The following is a 22,594-nucleotide window of genomic DNA, read 5'->3' on the forward strand; positions in this document are numbered from 1 at the left end:
GGGAATTATAATTTGTCGCTGATGTCGCTGATGTTGCATTATACGGCTGTTTTCAACTTTGCTAAGAACAAAAACAGCAACGGAAAGCAAAATGAAAGCGAAAAGACAAACAATTCAGCAAGCGTGGTATTCAGTAAACGGCCTGTTTATTCTCGGTGTTGCTGGTTGGGGGTCTGAGTTCGTCTTAGGTGTGTCATTCTACGCGCCTTTTTTATGTCACCGAAGAAATGCGCGACAGCGAAAGGTTACGAACAAAAAGACACCCAGTTTGAATACTTCTCAGACTCTTTAATCTTTTTCTTTATCGTTGCTTCTTAAACAAGGTACATTTAGTGCTTTAACGAAAACAGCGCAGCTGACAAAATTAATTACTCGCACCAAAACCAGAAACGCTTTACGGGTGAAAATAGCTGTTGTAGCTAATATAGCTAAGCTTTGGCGAAAAAAAAAAACAGCGTAAAATGCTCAAATTCTGCAAAAAAAATAACAAAACAACATTGAACGCTACAAAAAAACAAATTAAAAAGATTATGCTGAAATCTAGCCAGACACGTCGACAGAAATAATAGCTGTCGAGCTCTGACTACGAGCTCATTTCTTTACTAGCGTTAAAATATGCAAGCGACTGGTTCCGCCATCGACCATACACCGCCGGGTGGATCTGATAAAAACAGAGAACAAAAAAAGGAGAATAATAAGTACACTACGTAGAACAATGACCATAGCGATAGGGAATCACCACGGAAAGTGTATGGTACCTTGGACAAAAAGTGAACTTTGAGTTTTCTCCCAGGGTAATATTCTTAATTCGTCGCAAAACTAATCAAAACTCGTAGGGCCGGATCTTAAATCAAGTCTAACTTAGCCCCGCGGTTTTAAACAATCATTTCACCCAAAGAAGCGAGTGCTTCAATTTGATATAAGCTCTTTTCCTCCTCTCTTCTAAACGTCATTTGTCGACAATCAGCAGCCTTCATCCGCTAGGACTGGCCAAGACGAAAGTTCATCGAAATGCGCTTTTGTTAACTAACCACCGGCTGAAGTGTGCTTTAATAATCGCCCCTTAAAATCGAACAGCTAATATTTTGATCTTTAATAAAAGGAAACAAATGGAACATAAGAACTTTGCAACGTTAAGTTTTTTTTCAAAAACAAGGCGGCGATAGCGTAATAGCAAAAAGTAAATGTCTCCACTGAATGTAACGTCTTCTTTCGTAGTCTAAGCGTGAAGTTGCGCTGAGATTCGTTCCTTTGTATCGTCCCTCGAACAAAACCCACAAGGAACTTTCATTCAGTAGTTTTAAGAAAGCTTGCTTTTATTCACAACAGCTGGTCGGAAGTGGAATAGTTTCGTTGTTGCAAGTTTGTAGTTTCCTCGTTGGATTTAAACAATTATCCTTTTTCGTAGTTTTTAGTTTGTCATACACCGATACTCGGACATAAGGAAGAAGCATTAAACCACAGTTGATTTAATTGAGAAATAGTAGCGTCTAAATTGGGTTGCACGTAGCACTATTAACTCTAAAGTGTCGAACACTTACGTCCATTTAGTTTGCAGGTTCACAGGACTGTATGGTCTTGCATACGACCTTTCCCTTGCCGACTTCATCAGCAAGACAGATACACTCCTTACACATCTGGATGTCGTCGTTGATCTGCCTACGGATGATTTCAAATAGTTTTTTTGTCTTCCATTTGGTCGGGTCTGGTTTCGGGAATTCAAACTCCTTCACTTGAATAGCGACTCCCTTCGTCTCTTTAAGAACTTGTACGTATTCATCATTCTGTCGTAAGACCGACTTAGCGACTTTGTATTCGCCCTTTTTCACGTAATGACGACCAAAGGTATCCACAGCAATTGCCTTCTTGAAACTAAAAAATTACGATTGAGAATAATTAATCGAGGGGCAATTTCCAAAGAAAAGAAAACAAGAAAAGAATGAAAAGATACGAGACCTGTTTCGGTACTAACAATGGGGACACATAAAGGACGTCACGGTGTGTTGTAGTAGATAAATTTGTATTCTGGAGCCAAATTACCAATCGTTCGTTCTGTAATTTATTAGACTGATGTCAGTCCCCTTTTGGATGGTCGAGAAGGCACCAAAAAATCCGAGAGCGCGTCGAGACTGGAGCGAGGAGAAAAACGAGAAGAATCTGGGGAAGAGGCCTTTTCCCGCCTCTTCCCAGTCCCCCTCCGTTTGTTCGTTCCAGTCGGCTATTTGACGTGCCCTCTAGGTAAGCGACTGTTTAAAACAGTCTAGTAATTTATATACTGAGCACAATTGGGAAACATTTGAACTGCATTGGGATTTGCAAGCAAGGGTGTACACGTGATTTGAATACCACCATTGTGTTGGCTGTCACCACATAAATTGTTGCGTAAATTTACAAATGTAAGTTCTGTGCAGGTTCTTTAGCTTCTGAAACACGTCGGTAGCAACTGGGCATTAAGATATTTCTACACGAGTAAATGGGTCCAATTTCGTCATTCTTTGGGAATATTTTACGAATATCGCTCAACAACTGGAATATCCTTTCACCTTACAAAAATGCTCTAAGTACGTAAGTCATATACCTTGTGGACTTCAAAGAAACCAGACAGGATCACCCCGACAAATAACTTAAAAGGCCTTTTTTTGAAAATGGCAAATTAACTAAATGTTTCGATAGATGGAATCCATAGCAAGAAATACCATGATTCGCCGCATTGATAGAAAATAATTTTTTACTAAAAAAAAGGAATTATCCGAGAAATGTATAGTCAAGAGTGTTAATGGTCTCCATTCTCCCTTTTCGACTGAGGCAATGCCAAGATTCCAAAAGATGTGCCTTTTCAGTAACAGTATTTAGTTCCGTGCAGCAAATTTTGGAATCTACAAACGCCATAAATTTGGGACAAGATTGTCGACAAATCCGTAAGTTTCTGTTCTCCTGCACAGAGTTATAGCTACTTACGCGAAATCTCCAATAACAACAAGCCGTGCACTGATATTCTTCAGCGCTTCAGCGACGGTTTCTTTGGTGAGGTCGCTATGATTCACACGTTGGCTGTCCGTGATCAAAATGAAAAGCTTAGTTGCTCCAACTCTGAATGGAAACTCCGTTGCCTTCATTAGTCCTAGGTAACCATCGCTATCTGGGTGCCCTTTTTCCTTCGGTGTTCCTTGTTTTGGTTCTTTGTCACTGAAAATTAAAACAACGATGAGCATATTTGTAAGTAGGTGAAAACCCCTTTTTTATCAAAGTGTCAAGTCATCTATCGCTGGGGAAATAATGGGCCATTTCCGAGTTCATCATCTACCTCCTCTTCAAAGCGAGTATAAGAGCGAAGTTTTTGTGATGGTAATTAGTTCTGCTTTACATATGAATGAAAACTAATTTTCATAAGAAAAACTTTGCACTTAGATTTGTTTTGAGGAGAAGGCAGACATGAACTCGGAAATAGGCTATTAGGCACACCGTACATTGAAATCAAATGTTGCCGGGGTTTTGAGAAGAAAACCGGAGTACCCGGAGAAAAACCTTTCGGAGCAGTGTAGAGAACAAACAAACTCCACCCACTCATGACGCCGAGTTTGGGAATAGAACCCGGAACAGATTGGTCGGTCGAGAGTACTCTCACCACTGCGCAATCCCTGTGCTTCCCTTAACCCTCCTCTCCTCTCCTCTCCTCTCCTCTCCTCTCCTCTCCTCTCCTCTCCTCTCCTCTCCTCTCCCCTCCCCTCTTCTCCTCTCCTCTCCTCTCCTCTCCCCTCTAGTTTGAGTGGAGGAGTGGGGGCTAAGTTTTAGGTTGGGATGTCTGCGCAAAGAACACCGATGTCTTTTTTAAACAAGGAAAGCACGAAAGAGTACGAAAACCACGTATCTCTTGCCCTAATGTTTTGCGCATGTGTTCGAGTGCGGGTCGTTACTCATGATCAGTCACTGCAGTCGAATCAGCAAGGAAAGTGATTTAATTGAATCTATAGTCGACTCCCTACCTGATAGCGTACTCAATGTTTTCTATCACTTTAATAGTGAAATCCTGTCCATCTCCAAGGAACTGTCCCTTGATTGTGTGAACGTGGCCAGGCCTGTAAACAGGTGCCTTTCCGCTGAATCCTACCAAGCCGAATTGCGGGAGCAATTGGTGTTCTTTCAAGTTTTTGTCAAGGTGTTTGACGAAATCTGGCAGCAGGGATACCACTGATTCCATACTCTGCCCTTCACTGCTCACAAAAACGACGTCTACCTTTCGGCTGGGCTCTTGCCTCCAGGAGACATTCTTCCTAACAGTGATGCCATCGCCATTACTCTCAAGATGCAAGACGCAAGATGCTGGAGAAAAGAGGAAAGAGATAATTAACTAGAATAACTTGTAGAAAGGAAAAGGTCAGTAGAATTATTGCCACAAAACAAGTCAAGGTAGGAGAAGTACAGGGCTTTGAGGAGACCTGTTCAGTCAATATGGGCGGATATTGACCTACAACACACGTCACATTTGTGAGAACACTGATCCCCTAACTCGCGTCTCCAACATTAAATAGTGGGAGATGGTGACGGTTGGGTTGGGGAGTTGTTGTGGTGTTTTGACACAAAAATGTTTGACCTCTCGTTAAGTGTTCCAATTAAATCTTCCCTGTATTGTATTTAGGTTGTGCGTTCTTATATACAGAAAGAGACGAAGGAAAGGACCATAAAAACAGTGAAGCCAAAATTCATTTATTTTGACAGAGTGAATTTGGTTGTGTAACATTATCATATGGCGCAATTTGGTTTTTGTTCTTTCTTATTTGTGGGGCAAAGCTAGGGTGATAGGCACAGTGGCCAATTACAGTTCGCTTTTGGGGACAATGTATAAAGGCGCTAACAAACCGTGTTTGGCTTGGGGCTCATAATTTGTTACCGTTAAGAAAATTCAAACTTACAGCACTCATCAGGCATTGCAATCTTTATTCCGTGGCGTTTGCATTCCCTGATATAAGCCGCGGTCGTGTTGCAATGAAGCGTGCTCACTGGATCGTTCAGATAGCAAACGTTGTATTCAGCTTCGCAAGCGGTCTTGAAGTCGAGTGGATTGACCTTCAGTTGTGGTTGATAAGAGGAGAGAAAAAAATCAACATTTCACCATTTTTATTACTTTATGTGTACTTTTGGGCATCACATAACTATTCTTAGTCTCCCTTCAAAAAGTAAAGAGGAGTGAATTCTTGGCCACTACCCTCGAAGCTTCCTATGATTAATGTACAATGATGTTTTGAGGCCTTTTGTTATGCGGCATGTTACGCAATTTACAATGAACGAGGAATTGAGTGAAAGGTGACCCCGCCCAGGACAAGGCCACAAAACTGGAGACTGCTCTTTTCGAATAGTGAGTGGATTCTTTCTGTCCCACACAATTTGAACAGACATGCAAAATCAACATATCTGAGAAGTTGCACGCAAGAGAATATGTGCCCTATGATAATTATTTGAAATTTATTTTTAGATTGCGCTCATGCTGCGAAGGGCTATTTTTATTTCTTGTCCCAAGACCGCCCGGACCGTTTTCACACCAACTGACCAATAAGGTGTCCTCCTTGAAATAAGCACGCAGTATGAGAAAGAGCTAATTATAGATTTTAAATCATTTTCATCGTAGGAGAGTCTCTCTTGCCTCATATTCTCTTGGTTACAGGCCATTCATCAATTTTTTACTACATCGTCGAATTGAGAGATTGAAATCGCTAAAATTTGGCCTAAAAAAATCGCGTTCAAAGTCGTTCTTATCATTAGGTTCAATGCGCGGGTTGTTCTCAAAGTATCCTACCATCGCGAAGCATTTGCTGAGAGGTGACGTTTCGTTCTCGAACAACTCTTTGCAACGATTCTCTAATACAAATCTCTCGCAAGTCTCAAACTCGGGCGCCACTTTGCAGTCTTCGTCTCCTCGAAGAAGCCACGAGTTCACAAAGTCGTCCACTCTAGTCCTGTTCTTTCCACTTGGAGAGAGCCAATCATCGCTTGGCTCGCCATTGTTGGTGCCAAGCAGGCCTGAATGAAAGGTGAAAAAAAGTAAGGAAAATAACTGTTAATTGACGCAAGCCGTTATATCGGTAGCATGCGAGCATGCTCAGACAAATAAGACGTATATGTGGTGCAAGAGAAGAGCTTAAGGATAGCTGAACCATTACTTGCCACGTCACCGGAATCTCCCTGCCTTTTTCCAATCATCAAACTTTACCTCACCTCATAAAGACGCGTTCGAAATAAACTCTCATGAGTAGAAATTCTTGTACTGTGCAAGAGATTTGTCAAAAGAACTCCACTTCATGCACCTTTTGCTAGGACAAGTGATCATGGTGACCAACATCCCTTATACGTTTTCACTGGTGGTTATTTTTGGGAGAGATTCGGAATTTGACATGCTAATAAGGTTGAGTAACGGGTAACGGCGTATTAATTTTCTGTCCGGTGTTAAGAACGGCAACTGGAATAATAGCTTCTGTAATTTGTAATCTATGAAGCTTTACTTGCATACCAGCCGTTCTGTTGTGATAGAAGCCAGAGACGATGTAACTGCACACAAAGTGCTCCATGTCGCATTCCACGTTCACTTCGCCATTCACTTTGATGAAAGCCCCGTCTCTGATAACGGTCGTGCGTTCAAACATCACCGGCAACTCCTCATACACCTGGCTATCCAACACGGTGTGCATTCTGATGCCTTGAGATCGGACACGGCCATCTCTGTAGATTTTGAGTAAAGCGTCTTTAGTGATTATTCTGATGGAATCGGAGGCGGCCACGATAGTAAAGTTGCCGTCCTGGAAGTCACGCGCAACGAGGTACTGGCACTGGGGTCTTGTGAGTCTTGGAATACTGAAGAAGCGCTTGTCGAAGGTGTAAATGTGACTGCGTCCAAAGGTCATAGCGGTCATGTCTAGGAAAAAGAGACAAATTGAATTGACCAAAAGTATAACATCTCTCAGTGATTACCATTCCTCGATCTGCACTGATTTGGGTACAGTCAGGATCGGAAATCTTCAACCGTGGACAAGATCGAACCTGACCTTCCGATTTCAAGCTCTAGGTTTACTAGACCTACAATAGGTCCTCCAAAGAGAAAATGTAAGTTATAACTTCTTCGCATGCCGTTTATATGACAGCTTTACAAACACACAAACACACACACGGCTTACTTTGTGGCTGAAGCCATTCCACAACATCCACTGCCTTCAATGTACTCAGAGATTTCAGTTTCATAACCACAGCAAACATCGGCGACATGCTCTTGTTCAAGAACTTCAGCACGCCCTGCTGCACCATACACGCACCGTCTTTACAGGATTGCTCTGTAGAGTTGCACATATTTAAGGCTTTGAAATAGATGTAATCAGGAAGGTGGGCATAATGGCACATCGTCTCGTTCACCAAGGAGCCGTTCACGAAGCCAAATGTGGCATTAACCAATGAGAAGGTCAAATTGTACATTGCCTGGGTCCAATTCTTGGTGGCGTTGTAGCTTTCGACTTTCAAATTATATGTACTGTGGATGGAGAAATAATGGTGCATAAAAATGTAAAAATGAGAGTCGATCCATTTTCTCCTGCTTTCAGTATTATTGACATTGGCTCTTAACAGTGGCGCGAATAGTTTCCTTGACGAAGTAAACCGACAAATCACTGATCAAACGTCAAATAGTAAAACTTGATATAAAAACTTTTGTTTGCATGTTTGTTTTTTTGCCTTTGTTTGTTCGCCATTTTTCTCTAAATACAGTTCACAGTGTTATGAATTTGAATCTACGGATAAAAAAAAAGAATATTATTAAGGTCAGATGCCCTCAAGACTATTTTGTAAATTTTATATCGTAGGGTTGTCATGAAAATTCACATCGTGGTCATGCATTCATAGGTACTGACCATGCGGCACATCAGTCTCACCTTGCTTAAAGCTGGTCTCTAAATTCATGTATCAAAGACCTAGCTTTTTATGTTAGGAATCCGGATGAAACAGTCAAAGTACTCGGCAGAGATGTTACACTACAAATATTCAAGTTGATTTTAATAACAACAGAGTTCATTCTGCAGTTTAAATATATTGAAATTACATATACCGGTACTCTAAATCAGAAAGTGCCCCGTTACCTTTTTCCTCGACTTTAACATTAACTTGTGTCCAAAAAAAAGGAAATATGAAAAACATTATAACTTTGTTTTTCAAGTGACATAATCTTACAGTGAAAACAACCTTAATCCCAGTTGCAAATAGGTGGTTGGTGTCCGAATGAAAGAAATATTCGTGACGTTTTTGGTGCGCATTTGATTAGGAGCATTCTTGGACGTCAGTGTAACCAAACAAAAGCCAACGCACAAGTGGCTTCGTCAAGCTGAAGAAAAAACGCCAAACGTCCGGGCCTCGTCCACTGCTTAAAACACGAAAACTTGCTGAGCAAAGATTTGGAGCAATTTTTAGTACGTTACCTATTCAGGAGGAACTGGGTGACATTTCTGGTGAAATTCAACGACTTTGCTGTCAGGTTCATGTAGCCAATCGCGATGTCGTAGAAGACCTAAAAAAACCAACATGATTTGATATGTATTAATTTGATTTGTGCACGATCCCACAAGCTATTCACCTTTAAATATTATCGTGTAAAAATGAAGTTATTATTATTACCTGTGTATAGTTCACACCAATGGATACAGGAGAGATAATTGTGGTTTGTAATGTAGTGTCCGTCACGGTGCTGTTGTACTTAATTTCTGAAAACAACCAAGACATCATGTAGATATAACTCTCTATTGGCACAACTGTATATTTTACCATCTTTGGGAAGACGTATCGCGTGGAATTCTGCCAGCTGTGGTTTCGCATTATGCTGATGAGTTGGAACATAGTCGAGTTCCATTTCTGGAGAACAGGGCGTGTCCAGGGCATGCTGTAAAGGCGAAAAGGACGAAGTTAAACATCATTTATTCTTAACCTTAAATTTCAACTTTACACAGTGGTTTAGGGGACATCACGGGGCATTAAACCTTGCGAATTTGGAGGAATTGATTTATTTCAATTTTGATCAGAGAGGTCTTCCTGGGGTATGCAATGATTTTTATTTGTTTACGTAAGGTACAAGTTTGTCACTGAAATCTTGAAGTTCAATCACTTATTAAAACACTTAAGAGGAACGTTGTTTGACAAGGAGGCCAGGTACGTTCTTCTCGGATTGCTCTTCCGCCTTGTAATGTAAGAGACCCTGCAAAGTGGAAGATAAAACTATGCGCAAAGTGCTTCGTTATTCTTCGAAAAAGTGATTTTAGCAATTGGGGAAGTGGCAAACAGTTAACTTAACAGTACTAAAAAAGTGTACTGAACACTCTGATGATTATAAGAAAAACATATGGTGATAGAGCATTTTCTGTCATAGGTCCTGTATTGTGGAATAAGCTGCCTGATGAGCTAAGGCATGAACTCTCATTGAACTCCTTTAAATCTAAGTTAAAGACATTTTTGTTCAGACATTTTTATGAATGATTAATTACATTTTATTATTTTGTATATATATGGGTGTGTGGGCGGGTGGTGGCTGTATATATATATATCTTTTTATATATACATACATGTACACTTTTTTATAATTTTGATTGTAAAGAGCATCGAGACGTTTGTTGTATGCGCTGTTTCAAGAATTAAATTATTATTATTATTATTATTATTATTATTATTATTATTATTATTATTATTATTATTATTATTATTATTATATTTTTAGACATTGGGTGGAAAACCATAAATCGATGAAAGCTTCTCTTTCGTACCTGTGAGTCCAGTTCTTGTAATGACCAGTCAAATTTAAGAGCACCCATGACTCGTTCAGTGGTTTACTAAAGTTCGTGGAGGTCAGGAGCTGGATCGTCATGTTGTGGAGTTGCACTGTCATATTGTGGGTATTGTTGATGTAAAATTCGATGATTTGTCGGGTCGTCTTGTTGCTTGTCGCGTTGAGAACGTTTACACTGTCATTTAAGAACATTACTACAAAGTCAGTCAAGTTCACAAGCCAATCGTGTGTCTTGTTTACACGACAAGCCGTTGATCGCACCGTGGTGTTGTACATCGCCAGGGATTCATTGAACAAGCCTTCGATGGCAGTGTACAAGGATGCGTTGGAAGAGATGTTATGCATTTGCAACGTGATTCTGATTGGGTAACGAAGTAAATGAACCATCCAATCAAGCGATGTATCGTTGTGGCAATTCTTATCGATATGTTCGTACATAAGGTCGGTCATACTGATGCTCCAGACCTCTGTGAAGTTCATAAAGATAGGGTAAACGACTCCTCCGAGGAACGAAGAGCTGTTGACAAAGCCAGAAATATTCTTGAGAATTTCTTCATTTATCTTGAACAACACAGGGTGTGTTATGTTGAGGAAGTATTCAGTGACATTATGAGTGAAATTTCTAAAAATCAAGCTAACATTCACTAAAGCCTCTGTGAAGTTGAGAGTGACGTTTAGGAACTCGAGGGTAAGGTTGTGAAGTGCTGGGTGATATGCCTTCAGGTAAAAGTTCACGGTCTTGTTGGCGATGTTCAGGTTTCCAAACTCGCTGACAGTCATATTCAGCCAGGCAGAAAATTTGTGTGTGATATTTTTTCCTAAGGTAGTGAAATTATGAATGAAGGCCTCATAGCTTTGGTTGAACCAAGACGAGTTCTTGATTATAAACGTGAGATTACCCAAGACGGCTGTGGTGTTGACCTGATCAGTGAAATTCTGCACGATAAGGATCAGCTCTTCGGTGATGTTCTCCAAGCTGACGTTGCTCCTCTTGATCTGATAGACTGCCTGGGCCAAATTGTGGAAGAAGAGGGTGTAGTTCACCTCGGTATTGTTTTCACCATGGAAATACTTCAAGTAATCCTTTGCAGTGACGTTCGGTATGCTGCAAGAAGTCACATTGAGAAGATGCCTGGTAAGGTTGAATATGTTCTCGGTGACATTCTCCGTGGTGTAGTTCCAAGACAATAGTTCCTGAGTAATGTTCTTCAACACGTACTTGAAGTGTCGGCGGAAAGTGACCATGTTTGCACCACTCAAGGAAACGTTTAGAGTGATGTTTTTCAACTTGCTTGGGATGTTAAAGGTCGCATTGTCCAAAGCCTTCCACATACGTCTTACCGAAGTCATGTTTATCATTTCTTGCACGATTTTGTCCTCTCTTATTTCCCTGCTCCATTCCATGTACACCTCAGAGCCATTGATCCTGTAGATGGTGCTATTAATGTGCGTGTCGTTGTTGGAGAATAGTTTGAAGAAATAGTTCACGCTCTGTTGGCTCACGTTGAAGTAGGAGATTCTCTCAGTTGCGTTGATGTAAAAGCTGACGGAGCCATTACATAGAGTCTTGTTGAAGTGATGCCACGTCCTGATTTTAAAGAACGCACTTTGGGAAACGTTGCAGGTCTTGGTGACAAACTCAATGGTACGGTTCCACAACGTCAAATTAGACACAATACTCATGTTGCTGACGTGCCCGTGCCACAGGAGAGTGTGGTTGTACGCAGTCACATTAGCTGTAGCATTTATGCTCGAGTTGAACGTACCAGAGAAGTTAAAGCTGACTGTTATGTTTGGAAGGACATCAAGAGAGACATTGACGCGGTTAAGTTCCTTGCTCCAAACGACAGTGTGGTTGAGGACCTCCTGAGGGCGATATTGCAAAAGAGATGTAAGGTTAAACAGTTTGCTGGAGTTTTTCAGAACACCGACCCAGGTGACCTTCTGTTCAGGCGAGTAGGCATGGAAATTGACGATGTGATGAAGTATTTCCGAAGACGTCTTGTTTACCATGGACACCAGAGCTCCGTATGTTCGATTGAAAAAGGTGAAGTTGAAGATGATGTCTTTCTTGGTAGAAGTGTTGAAAAAACTAACCATAAAACTGTTGTTAACCAACACCTGTGTGCCATTCTTGATACTGTGTGCGATGTTGATGCTCCGGATTTGATCGGCATCGTTAAGGGACTCAGTGGTGAAGAACGTATGATTGAGCTCAGCACTCCAGTTTCCCACCATTGAAAAATTGAAATGTAGCTTCTTGGTTGTCATGGTGTTGGCATAAGTGGCCGTCAAATTGAATACGGTTTGGTTATGGTAAGTGCAGTTGACCAGTATTCCTCTGGCAGTGGAGTTGGCAAACCAAGTTGTGTTCACAGTGGCCGTATTGTTCAAGCTTGTGATATTGAAAACCAGTGACTTCTGCGTTGAAGCGTTTACGTAGCTCAAGCACGTTGCCAGAATGGTGAAGTTGTTCTGCGTACCATTGTAGTATGTGGAGTTGAAACAAATGCCTCTCTCAATGGCGTAGTTCTTTATGGATCCAGACAGGACAATGGAGTGATTGAGATAGGTCATATTCAAGCTGACATTCTTGATGAGATTAGTATACATCCAAGTCGTGTTCAGGGTGAACGACATATTCCGGTGCGTGACATTCATATGACATATCTTTAAGCCGCCTGAAGCATTCGTCACGGTCATGTTCAGTGAGGTTTTCGTGTTGGCCATTTTTGTGCTACAAAAAAAGACAGTAGAGTTTCTTTCCGTGGAGTTGACACACCACCCGGAACAAGACATTACTTGGGTCCCGTTGTACGAAATATTCATTTGAGTCTTGCGTTCGCTTGTGGTATTCAAATATGTCATATTAATTGTCATGTTGTTGTTCAAAATTGGGGTACTCCAGGCCAGACAGCTGACATTCCAAGAAACGTTGGAGCTGAGTTGAGTCATATTATGCAGGCCCTGAAGAAAAAATGTGAGATTCAGTGGAGTATGCGTGATGTTGAGAGTCACGTTACCAGTTGCGTTACCGTTGAGGTTAAACAATGAATTGAGATACAACTGCGAAATTGTTATGTTGTCTGTTCTATTCCAAAGGGTCGTATTGGTCTCCACGATCCAGTCGTGAGTATCATTCTGGACAAAGAAAGAATGGTACAGCGACCGGTTGTATAAGGTCAAGTTCAACTCCAGGCCATACTTGATCTTATGGGTCTTTGCGCATGTGCGGTGAAAGTAGAACGCGGTGAAATTACGTGTAGCATTAACAGTGATGTTGAGGGCCTGGGACAAGGGAACATGAATGAAGTCGATGGTGGATGCATTCTCTTGGTGAGTTCCAATACTGAGGTTCCACCGTTGCATCTCCTCGGTACGGTTCAGAGTAATGTTCCAAAAGTACTTGCGTTCATGAGAAGCTCCTGGAGTGCAGACTGAGATCATGGTCTTGTTCGTGTACTTGTCTGGGTTTGTAATGTGGGCTGCCAATTTGATGTTGGTCAAAAGGGGATCTGTCTTGTTGAGGTAGATAGAGAAGTTAGCAGGACCAGTGAGGGGGAAGAATGGCGCCGTCTTGTTGTACCAAGCCACTGGAATGGAGATGTTGGAGCAAAGGTTTAAACCCATGAGTAAGGTGCTGTTGAAGAGATCTGTGGCACACATTCCAGTCTAAATAAAAAAAAGTAAAATATTCACACTAATCTTGACAGAAGGTATTGTCTTCATTTTCCAATACGAAGGGGCATCTTTTGAAGGAAATACTCTTTAGTAGTATCTACGGAGTCTTTTTCTCAAGTGTCAAGAAGCAAAATCCAAAGCAAATCATGATAATACAGACAATTATATCATCAAATCCGCAATCTCATTGGTTGCGTATGTTGCTAAGGTTTGCAGAAAAAAATAGTCTGTCAATTTTTTTCAACCTTTTTTTTTTTGTATTTTATTATTTTTTATGACATTTCTGTGTTGGAGTTACAGCAGGTCTGTCAAAGTTAATGGAATAAAACGGAAAACGGACACACACGTTTCAAAATCATTGCATTTTTTTTTTTTTACTAAACGAAAGATCATTGAAGTTGAGGAAGCAACTTAAAAAATAAATTACAAAGAAGCTTTTAAAAATATCAGTGAGGTATCGAGGGGGACTTGGCGCCGGATTGCGCTGAACGGCGCTCTGCTACCGACCTTTCAAGCCACCTGCTCATTGCTCTTCTGCTTCTGCACTTAAGATGTGAGAGTATGGTGGGGTGTATTGCAGAGTCATTTAGAGGAATTGCGGATGTAACGCGGAAACGATTTTCCAACCGGAAAGGTTGTCACATTTAATGTAGCAACTTAATCATTTGCAACGAAACCGTCGTTTCTTATGCGCAATTACAAAAGACCTTCAAATACGTTCCATCATACTCTCATCTCATGCAGGACATGGAACGAACTTGGAATCGATCCTTCGCTCAAAAAAACGTTTCATATCTTCCTTTAGCTTTCCAATATGTGGCTTAAATTCATCTGCGCAAGCAAGTGTTTTGAGGTTGATCCGGTGCTCATTTTCAAAGAGTTATTCTGTCAAAACGTCCCTCTGAGATAGGAATGTCGTGGTCAAAAATCATAGCTCATTAGGGGAAGGGAGAAAGAGATTGTGATTTTTCGTTTATTCTGGTGTACTTAAGATAATTCTTGAGTAGCCATTTAACGATCCTTCGCTAAAAACAACGTTCATATCTTTCCTTAGCTTTCCAATATATGACTTAAATTTATCTAAGCCAGCAGGTGATTTTGTGATCGATCTGGTGCTCATTTTCAAAGAGTTACTCTGTCAGAACGTTCGTCCCCCTGAGATGGGAACATTTACGAATATTGTCGTGGTCACAAGTCATAGCTTGTGACTTTTCGTTTCTTCGGGTGAACGTAAGAGAATTCTTGGGTTTCGCGCTTCAACGAGCTGTTGAACTTACAAACTGTACCTGATTATCCAAGCACATACCTTGTTACGATGTTCCAGTCCAGAAATAGGTGTCTCAGTATCATCAATATACTGGAAAAGAGCGGTCCTACAGAGAAAAATGAGGAAAGGTCAGGGGTGTCGAGAAAATTCCTCTCTTTGATTTGCGTTAAGTGAAACCGATGAGAAACAGATACGACTATTTCATGTCTTCTCTGATATAATAGGTAGGTAAAGTCTTCTCAGCCACATGCCCCATTGCGTCGGAGCCCTATCCCGGATTCCTAATTAGCAAGACACTTACGAAATGTTCAGAATCTCTTGAGGTTTCTCAGTGACGTTGATGTGTGATTTTAGCCCCTCGTCTTCGCTGTAAGTTAAATTGCCCTGCAGCTCGGTAGACGTCCAAATGGAACCGTTCAGATGCACGCCCGATGAGAAGTGGATTGCATCAAGTGTAACCTTTCCAGACAGCAAAATGGAAGCGCTAGAGAGGAAAACAAGTCATGACACAAATTACAAGGTGCACTCATGACGAGTGATTGTCACAAAGAGACGGAATGAGCTTTTTGTTCAGCGACTCTTGAAGGACTCAGTGTTCGAATCATAGAGTAACATTGCCCACATGCCCTTCAACTACTGAGTCATATCGAGCTTTCCCACATGCTCAAGGGTGGATTGAACAATTTTAAGAAGGGGGACGAAGTTTCTGTTTGCCGTCAAAGTCAGTTGACAATATGGATATGAAATGAGGCAATATTTTGACGTTCAAAGAGTGGGTCCATTGTTCCAAGAAACGAGGAAGAAGCTATGATGAGTCCTATGACTTCGCTCAAATCACATCAAACTAACATAGGCATGTTGTCAACTCCACGACTGGACAGCTATGATGGTCTGCCAAACATCAGAAAATGGCAGCAGATTTTTTAGGACGAAAGAGCCAGTGCACTTATACCGCATTGTTTTTAAGTACCTATATGCAAGATGTCGGATGTAACATAACAACAGATTCTATTTGATGAGGAAGGGAGCCATCCCTGAAATGGTTTCCTTTTGTTTTATTTTAACCTTTCTTTTTAATGCCCCAGAATCACCTCATTGTCCAGTTAACATGCATACCTGGGTTTAATTGTTCCTTTTACCAAGGCCCTCTTCTTTCCCCAAAACATATTCAACAGGTCCGCTTTGCCCTTCACGTACAAGCTAGTGATTGCACTGCCGTTAATGCTGAGGTTCAGCGGTATTCCAAGGCAGGTCGGAATGACGTAGGTCTCGTCCATGAACACTAAACTCTTAGTGTAAGTTCTGTTGATACCCTTTGACAACGACTGCATTAATTCGATAATATCGGTCAGCGGAATGTCATCCTCCTGTAGCCACTGCAGATCTTCCAGAGTGAATAAGTCCAGTTCGTTACCAAACAGTTTCAGTGACAGGAAACCACTGGGCGTCATTTTTCGCAAGTTCACCTGGGTGACGGTAAAAAAATATTACGTGTTTGATTTCAAGGATTCTTTTAAGTGGCAGTACTACAGTACTACTACAGAAGAGATTTAAACGGAACGACAATCGAAATTACGTCCTAATTTTTCTAGATTTTACGTGTCGCTTGTCACGTCAAGGTGTTTTTCCAACGAGGGGTAGGGTAGTGCAGTGACATGTACTGTACCTCAGTGAGATGCAATGAAGTGGAGTGTCATATGGTATAGTGCGGTGCAGTAGAATGGAGTGTGGTGCATGTGGTTTGGTGTGATGTATGGCGATATCAAAGTTAAACGGAACCTCAACTTTAAAAAAAACGTTAAACCAAAGGAAAAAATGTTAACTGTAACATTTGTTGGGGGAAAAAAAGCGTTTATTTACAAATTTCCCGAGCGCCGCCACATTAAATAAGTTTGGGTTTCGTGTACTTGTGCGCTCTTGGTATTATACTAAATTTCTTTGTAATAGTTCAATAGGGCAATGATAACACTTGACAACTATTCAAGATGATGAAGGGGTAGTTTCTAAAGAAACTGTGGTGCTGCGTCGGTGGGGAAGTAGTATACAAAAATTTGGTTTTATCAACGGAGTTGATAATGTAAATTGGCCACCGTACAGAGATTCTAAAAGCTGACGTTTCGAGCGTTAGCCCTTCGTCAGAGCGAATCCAGATTCGCTCTGACGAAGGGCTAACGCTCGAAACGTCAGCTTTTAGAATCTCTGTACGGTGGCCAATTTACATTATCAACTCCGTTGATAAAACCAAATTTTTGTATTCAAGATGATGGCGCCCTGGAAATTTGAAAGTGAAAACAAGCGATTATTAAATGATTTCATTTCTGACACAAAGCACTTCTTTGGAGAAAGAAAAACGTTCGAATAAATTTGATTGCAAGCATTATTTTATTCTTTAGTAGGATTAGTAAAACACTTTAATGTCTTATTCATAATTAGCAAGGCAAACTTTGGCATGCGTGGCCGGCATCGCAAACTGACTAACGAAGAGGTTTCTCCTTGTGACACCAAACTCAACTCGAAGCGGGGAAGCCACTGATCAAATTGAACATAAATTCTCGAAGTGCCAGTATTTTGCTAGGCCATCTCCGATACTTGATTCGGCTTACCTTGCTCTGTAGTTCGTCAATATGTACCAATCTGTCAAGGCTGTTAGGTTGTTCTTCAGTGGGGCGAAAGTGTCCTCGAATGTTGTTATCTGGGAAGTAACCCTTCTCTCCAAACAGCTTTTCCCAGATGATCTCCAGACCTTCAAACCGCGCGTTCGTCTCTAACACGGGGAAGGCACCGCCCCACAGATCGAGAGTCACGTTCAGTCCCGCGCTCCTTGGGAGTAGGCTCTCCGGATGGTAGATCACAGAGCTTTCCGAGCTAAATCCAAGATTGCTTTCCTCTAAAAAAAGGAATTGTTGAAACGACCACATAAATCAAAAGCAAATCAGCAGAAAAGAAAGGTGAGATACCTTATTAGGAAACTCAATTTTACTAGTTTTTCCCCTCAGTAAATTCTTAAGAGGATACTTAGTCCAATGAAGAGTGGATTTGATAAGAGTGTTTCTCTATCAATTTAAGGTCTTGCCCCAGCACCGTCAAATGGACTTTTTAGATACACTTTACGCGGGCCGCCACTTTAACTAATCAGGATAAGCCATGTCGCGCGTGATTGTTTCTGCCGTGTTTTTTCAGGGACATGAGAACTAATTTTCGCGGGAACGGATACTCTAAAAATAGACTTATTTGTAAGTGTGCTAGAAAGCCCACCAATGGCATAACAACACTCTTATCTAATTCCCTCTCGGTTGAATTTAAAATTTATATAGCTGTATATATCCCTCACGGGCATTTATGTCACGTTCTTATTTTCGTTAGTTTGGTTACGATCTTACCGTTGAAGAAGCTCTTCTGCATGAAGCGAGACTTGTATTCTGTGTTGAACTCGCGCAATGGAGTTGCTCGGTCCTTTAAGGCATTCTTTATAATTAGGCTCAGCCTAGAGGTAGCAAAAATCAAATTGAGTTTAGTTACGGATCACTCACGAGAGGAGTTACAAATTGTCTGTCTGTCGTCTTCAGTCTTTAACTCTTTCCTCCACCGAATCGAACCTACTTCACAAAGTCAGTCAACCCTTCCATCATGATCACGCAGGCGATAAGCATTTTTATACTCGAATATTTTACGTTAGGATTCGTGCTCTTACGCGCTATGACTAATTTGCGTTCGTCCCCGCGCAACTATGCAGGGCACATGATAGTTTCCACAACGAACAACTACACTTTTGTAATAGGTGCTTTTTCCAAGATTGCTGACATGAAAATTGCTTAATATTGCCCGATTTTTTTTTTTTCGGTCTTACGTATTAGCAGCCCTGTACTGGATTCGGTGCCTCTTTCTTGGTGAAACAAATTTTCCAATTTTGTTGAGGAGTATTCCTTTTACGAGGGCGCTTGGTATTCGCACAAAGGGCGTTATACAATGAGTTCCACGTTATGCTAAACTCTGTCCTTCATTCTCCTCCTGAAGAACTTATAAGAATTTACTTACTTCTTCCCGAAAGTTGGCTCCACAGATTCGTTCATCTGCTTGAGATGGGAAAACACGAAAGCTCCAACTTGCGTGTTGACCTCCCCATCCAGCACCCCAGCGACGAAATTCACAAACTGTTCCGAGGTATACTGCATCATCAAAGTCTGATACGCTTGAATCCTGAGCTCGGGGTCTTTTCCATAATCGGCAAACACATTCCACTTCAATGACTTCCAAGTATCCGGACAAAAAGGCATACGTCGAATGGTCTCCACAGCGACTACGGAAACATTGAGATAATTGGCGTTTAGTGCGCACTCGACGAGCTTTGTCGTGTTCGAACGCATTATTCCCGCGTTCCCGAGAGCTTTGAGGCGCAAAATCACGTCATCAACCGTATCTGGTGTTGCATGACAGAGTGGTAGTGGTTTTTCCAGGAAATCCACAGCATGTTTGGCGCTGACATACTGAAAAAGACATTGTTTTGCATCAATAAACAGCTAATAACACGTGCCGAGGTTACCTAAGAAGAAGATCTTGAGGGGAGGGGGCTAGTTAACAACGACCTCCACGTCAACGAAAACTCAACAAGACAAGAGGAAGTCTCAAAAAGTCCTTTCTTCGGAGTACATTTAATTAAATACAGGCTCTCTAGCTTTCCCTGCTGTCTCAAAAGCTTCATCAGAAATAAGGTGTTAAAATTGTAAATGGTTTGAACCCAGGAGTGATATCATATACAAGTTAAGTACGATTTTCCGCGTTAGTGTAGTCCTGAGAAGGACGGCCTTAGGATGACATCAGGGAGTTTAAGCAAAGACAACAGGGAGTTTACGAAACGACGACGGCTACGGCGACGATGCCACAATACAATAATATCATTGGTTAGAGCGAGTTTCAATCGAGTGTCGTAAAACCAAAACCAAAGTAATTGCTTTGGCCAATCAAAAAGGACGTAAACAATCCAGTAAACCAATCAAAACTCGAAATAATTACACGTAGTCGACACAAAGCGCGGAAAAGTGTGCACGCGCGAGCCACGATTGGTTTTGGTTTCACTTCTGATTGGTTGAAAAAGTGGCGCGAAAACTTTGAACCAATCACTGAGTGAAGTAAAGCAAAACTAAAGCAATTCGCTAATTACTTTCGACACTCAATTGAAAACCGCTCTAAAAGAGGAAAAAGAATAGTGCGGCACGTGCGGAACACACTTTAGCACACACTACATGTATTGCGGTACTCTGCATAACAACGACGTGAAATCACCAAATTTGAGGTTTTGACGACAACGCGAGCATACAAGTGCAAATCTATCATTCTCTATTCTTACTCTGAAATCTCTCTTACCAACTTATTTTTAGGATAATTCGCCCGCATTGTAGGAAGTGAATGAGATGGGATGACCGAGAAAGACTTATGATCGTGCAAACTTTTGTAGTGACGTTTTTGTCGCGGGCGCCGTCGTAGCGCCTGCCCACTCCTCGTGCTAACATGAATGCACCAATTAGAGACGCTTTTGATTGTTCTTCACGAAAACCAATGAGGAGAAGACACTTTGTTTCAGGGTTCCCTAGAACTCTTCTCTCCCTCAGGCAAGAGAAGAGCTCTGGAGTCGAGATTGGAGTTTCAGTTCTGAGCACGCGCACTTCGAAAAATGTCGGCCTCCAAACCTTATGCGCATGCTCAGTACAGAAAACTCAAAATTAGAAATCGTCCTCGTCCTCCGAGCTAAAGGTCCCTAGTCCCTAACGGTTACAGCAAAGACAACGCCACAAAGCAAATATGTGATTGGTTAAAAAAGGAAAAACACTCGTGCTGGACACGCAGCACGAATTTCCGTGCATTTTTTTGCTGTACTTCACAAAACAAACAATGTGAAATCACCAAATTTTAGGTTTTGACGCCAATGTGGGCAAAACAATGAACCATTCATTTTCAATTTTTACTTTAAAATCGTTCGCAGCCATCCAGTTACAGGGTAGTTCGTGCGTATTGTAGAAGATAAACAAGTTGTTCATCTTGTACAATCCGCGAGATGTACCCTGTAACTGGATCGGTGCGAACGGTTTTAAAGTAAAAATAGAAAATGAATGGTTCCTTGCTTATAAACCCTATTGACTGACGTTTCGACAACCTGAGCGGAAAAAGAACATCGACCAATCACATCAACGACAACAGTGTTTATGCCATCTAACGACGTTACACAAATTATTTGACTCTGAAAATGACTTCTTCTCAGGTTGGGGAAACGTCAGTGCATGTCATGATAAACATTCCTTCCCAGGACAACACTCACCCGGAGGAACGTACTTCACTCAGTTATAATAAATGAAGTGTTTATTTGCGCAACACGGCTTCTTATTAAGCCAAACGAGCGAGCTTTTAAAAGACAACTTACAATCTCGCTTAAGCAAAGCTTTGGTTCTTGCTGGCAGTACTTCTTGATCAATGATCCCAGAGACAGGATAGCGCTCTTAGGGTACTCAAGATCCTTTTGTTTAAATTGAGACTAAAGAGGAATGAGAAAAAATGAGACACTTAATGACAAATTCCCTAAACTATAGGATTATGAGAGCACTCGTCTCCCATCATATGCGTCATATGTGGGTTGAGTTTGTTGGTTTTCTACTCTGCTCCGAGATGTTTTTATCCGGTTTTCCCTCTTCTTAAAAACAAACCTATGATTTAGTAATATAAGTTAGTTCCCCAATGCTATACACAATTCAATAGAATTAGTATCACCCAACTAGTGGACTAATGCAAATCCTGCGTTTTAATTGGCTGCGCTACTAGAGGACTATTAGTCATAGTCAGTGCAATCAGGTTCTTTAAATAACTGAGCAGAAAGTGCTGTCTCTGTAATGACATCTGCAAATGGTTAGACTCTCTAGTCTTCCCGGATAAGGACTATAAACCGTAGGCCCCGTCTCACAACCCTTCAATGTTCATAATCCTGTGTGACGTAAAAGAACCCATACGCTTTTCGCAAAGACTGAGCATGGCATGGAGTTCCAGGTGTTGTGGTCTGTCTTCTGTGGTGGTGTATCATGGTTGGGAGGGTAAATGCTCAGAGATACTAGCTACACCGAACTACTATAAATCCGAGGGCAAATAAAGATATACGAGTATGAGAATTAGTATATTGTAAAGTTGTATTTTGATTACGTCGCATTCGTAGATCTTTAAATCCCTTAAGACTCGTTTACACAGAGCGATTTTATCGCGCGACAAGAGCTGCGATAAAATCGCAGCAAAGTTGCACTAAATTTCGAGCATGTTCGAATTTGCGGCGACAAGGCTGCGAACTGTCGCGCTACAAATCGCAGTGAAATCGCCGGCTGTTCACACGCGCGATTTGCTGTCGCCGTAAAATCGCCGTTCGATCGCAGCTCTTGTCGCGCGATAAAATCGCTCTGTGTAAACGAGCCTTTACAAATCGAAAACGGCTATTTAAACCATCGAATTTTAAATTGCATTTAATTTCACTTACCAGTACACGATCAAAGATCTCGGTAAAAGGTTTCTGCACGGCGTTTAGTCCAGACCAAAGTATAGGCACGTGTTCGGGTTTTAATTGACTTTCAACGGGGGAAGTAAGTATGCTGAAGATCTGCCTTATGCAATCACCACTACCACATTGAGCAAAAGCGTCCACCAAATACGACCTTAAAAGATATAGAAAAATTTGGGGTCAAGATGTTGCATCTCTGGGCAAACCCAGGGCATTTCAATCCCCGCCCCCGCAAATAGTTTTGAGTCTGACGGTCTTAAAGTTGTCTCGTGTAACATGGCGCAGAGGCCGATTTTTAACGCGACATTTTGTTGCGGCA

General features: G+C 41.4%; 1 protein-coding gene across 1 annotated transcript in view; it reads right to left on the minus strand.

Moving 5' to 3' along the window:
- Positions 1 to 267: 267 nt before the first annotated feature.
- LOC137992314 (uncharacterized) overlaps positions 268 to 22,594 on the minus strand; it is a 31,699-nt gene continuing 9,372 nt past the window's right edge. Inside the window, exons 9-27 of the mRNA XM_068837586.1 lie at positions 22,255 to 22,429; positions 21,163 to 21,273; positions 18,786 to 19,234; positions 18,131 to 18,234; positions 17,354 to 17,637; positions 15,867 to 16,216; positions 15,052 to 15,234; positions 14,790 to 14,856; positions 9,780 to 13,474; positions 8,644 to 8,905; positions 8,448 to 8,536; positions 7,164 to 7,510; positions 6,503 to 6,904; positions 5,792 to 6,015; positions 4,911 to 5,064; positions 3,984 to 4,320; positions 2,959 to 3,186; positions 1,542 to 1,872; positions 268 to 661 (exon numbers count right to left, since the gene is read on the minus strand). Coding sequence (XP_068693687.1) covers positions 1,548 to 1,872; positions 2,959 to 3,186; positions 3,984 to 4,320; positions 4,911 to 5,064; positions 5,792 to 6,015; positions 6,503 to 6,904; positions 7,164 to 7,510; positions 8,448 to 8,536; positions 8,644 to 8,905; positions 9,780 to 13,474; positions 14,790 to 14,856; positions 15,052 to 15,234; positions 15,867 to 16,216; positions 17,354 to 17,637; positions 18,131 to 18,234; positions 18,786 to 19,234; positions 21,163 to 21,273; positions 22,255 to 22,429 — 7,786 coding nt within the window. The 3' untranslated portion in view covers positions 268 to 661; positions 1,542 to 1,547. The remainder of the gene's footprint in view (positions 662 to 1,541; positions 1,873 to 2,958; positions 3,187 to 3,983; positions 4,321 to 4,910; positions 5,065 to 5,791; positions 6,016 to 6,502; positions 6,905 to 7,163; positions 7,511 to 8,447; positions 8,537 to 8,643; positions 8,906 to 9,779; positions 13,475 to 14,789; positions 14,857 to 15,051; positions 15,235 to 15,866; positions 16,217 to 17,353; positions 17,638 to 18,130; positions 18,235 to 18,785; positions 19,235 to 21,162; positions 21,274 to 22,254; positions 22,430 to 22,594) is intronic.

This window comes from Montipora foliosa, chromosome 2, assembly GCF_036669935.1.
Source record: "Montipora foliosa isolate CH-2021 chromosome 2, ASM3666993v2, whole genome shotgun sequence".
Taxonomy (NCBI): domain Eukaryota; kingdom Metazoa; phylum Cnidaria; class Anthozoa; order Scleractinia; family Acroporidae; genus Montipora; species Montipora foliosa.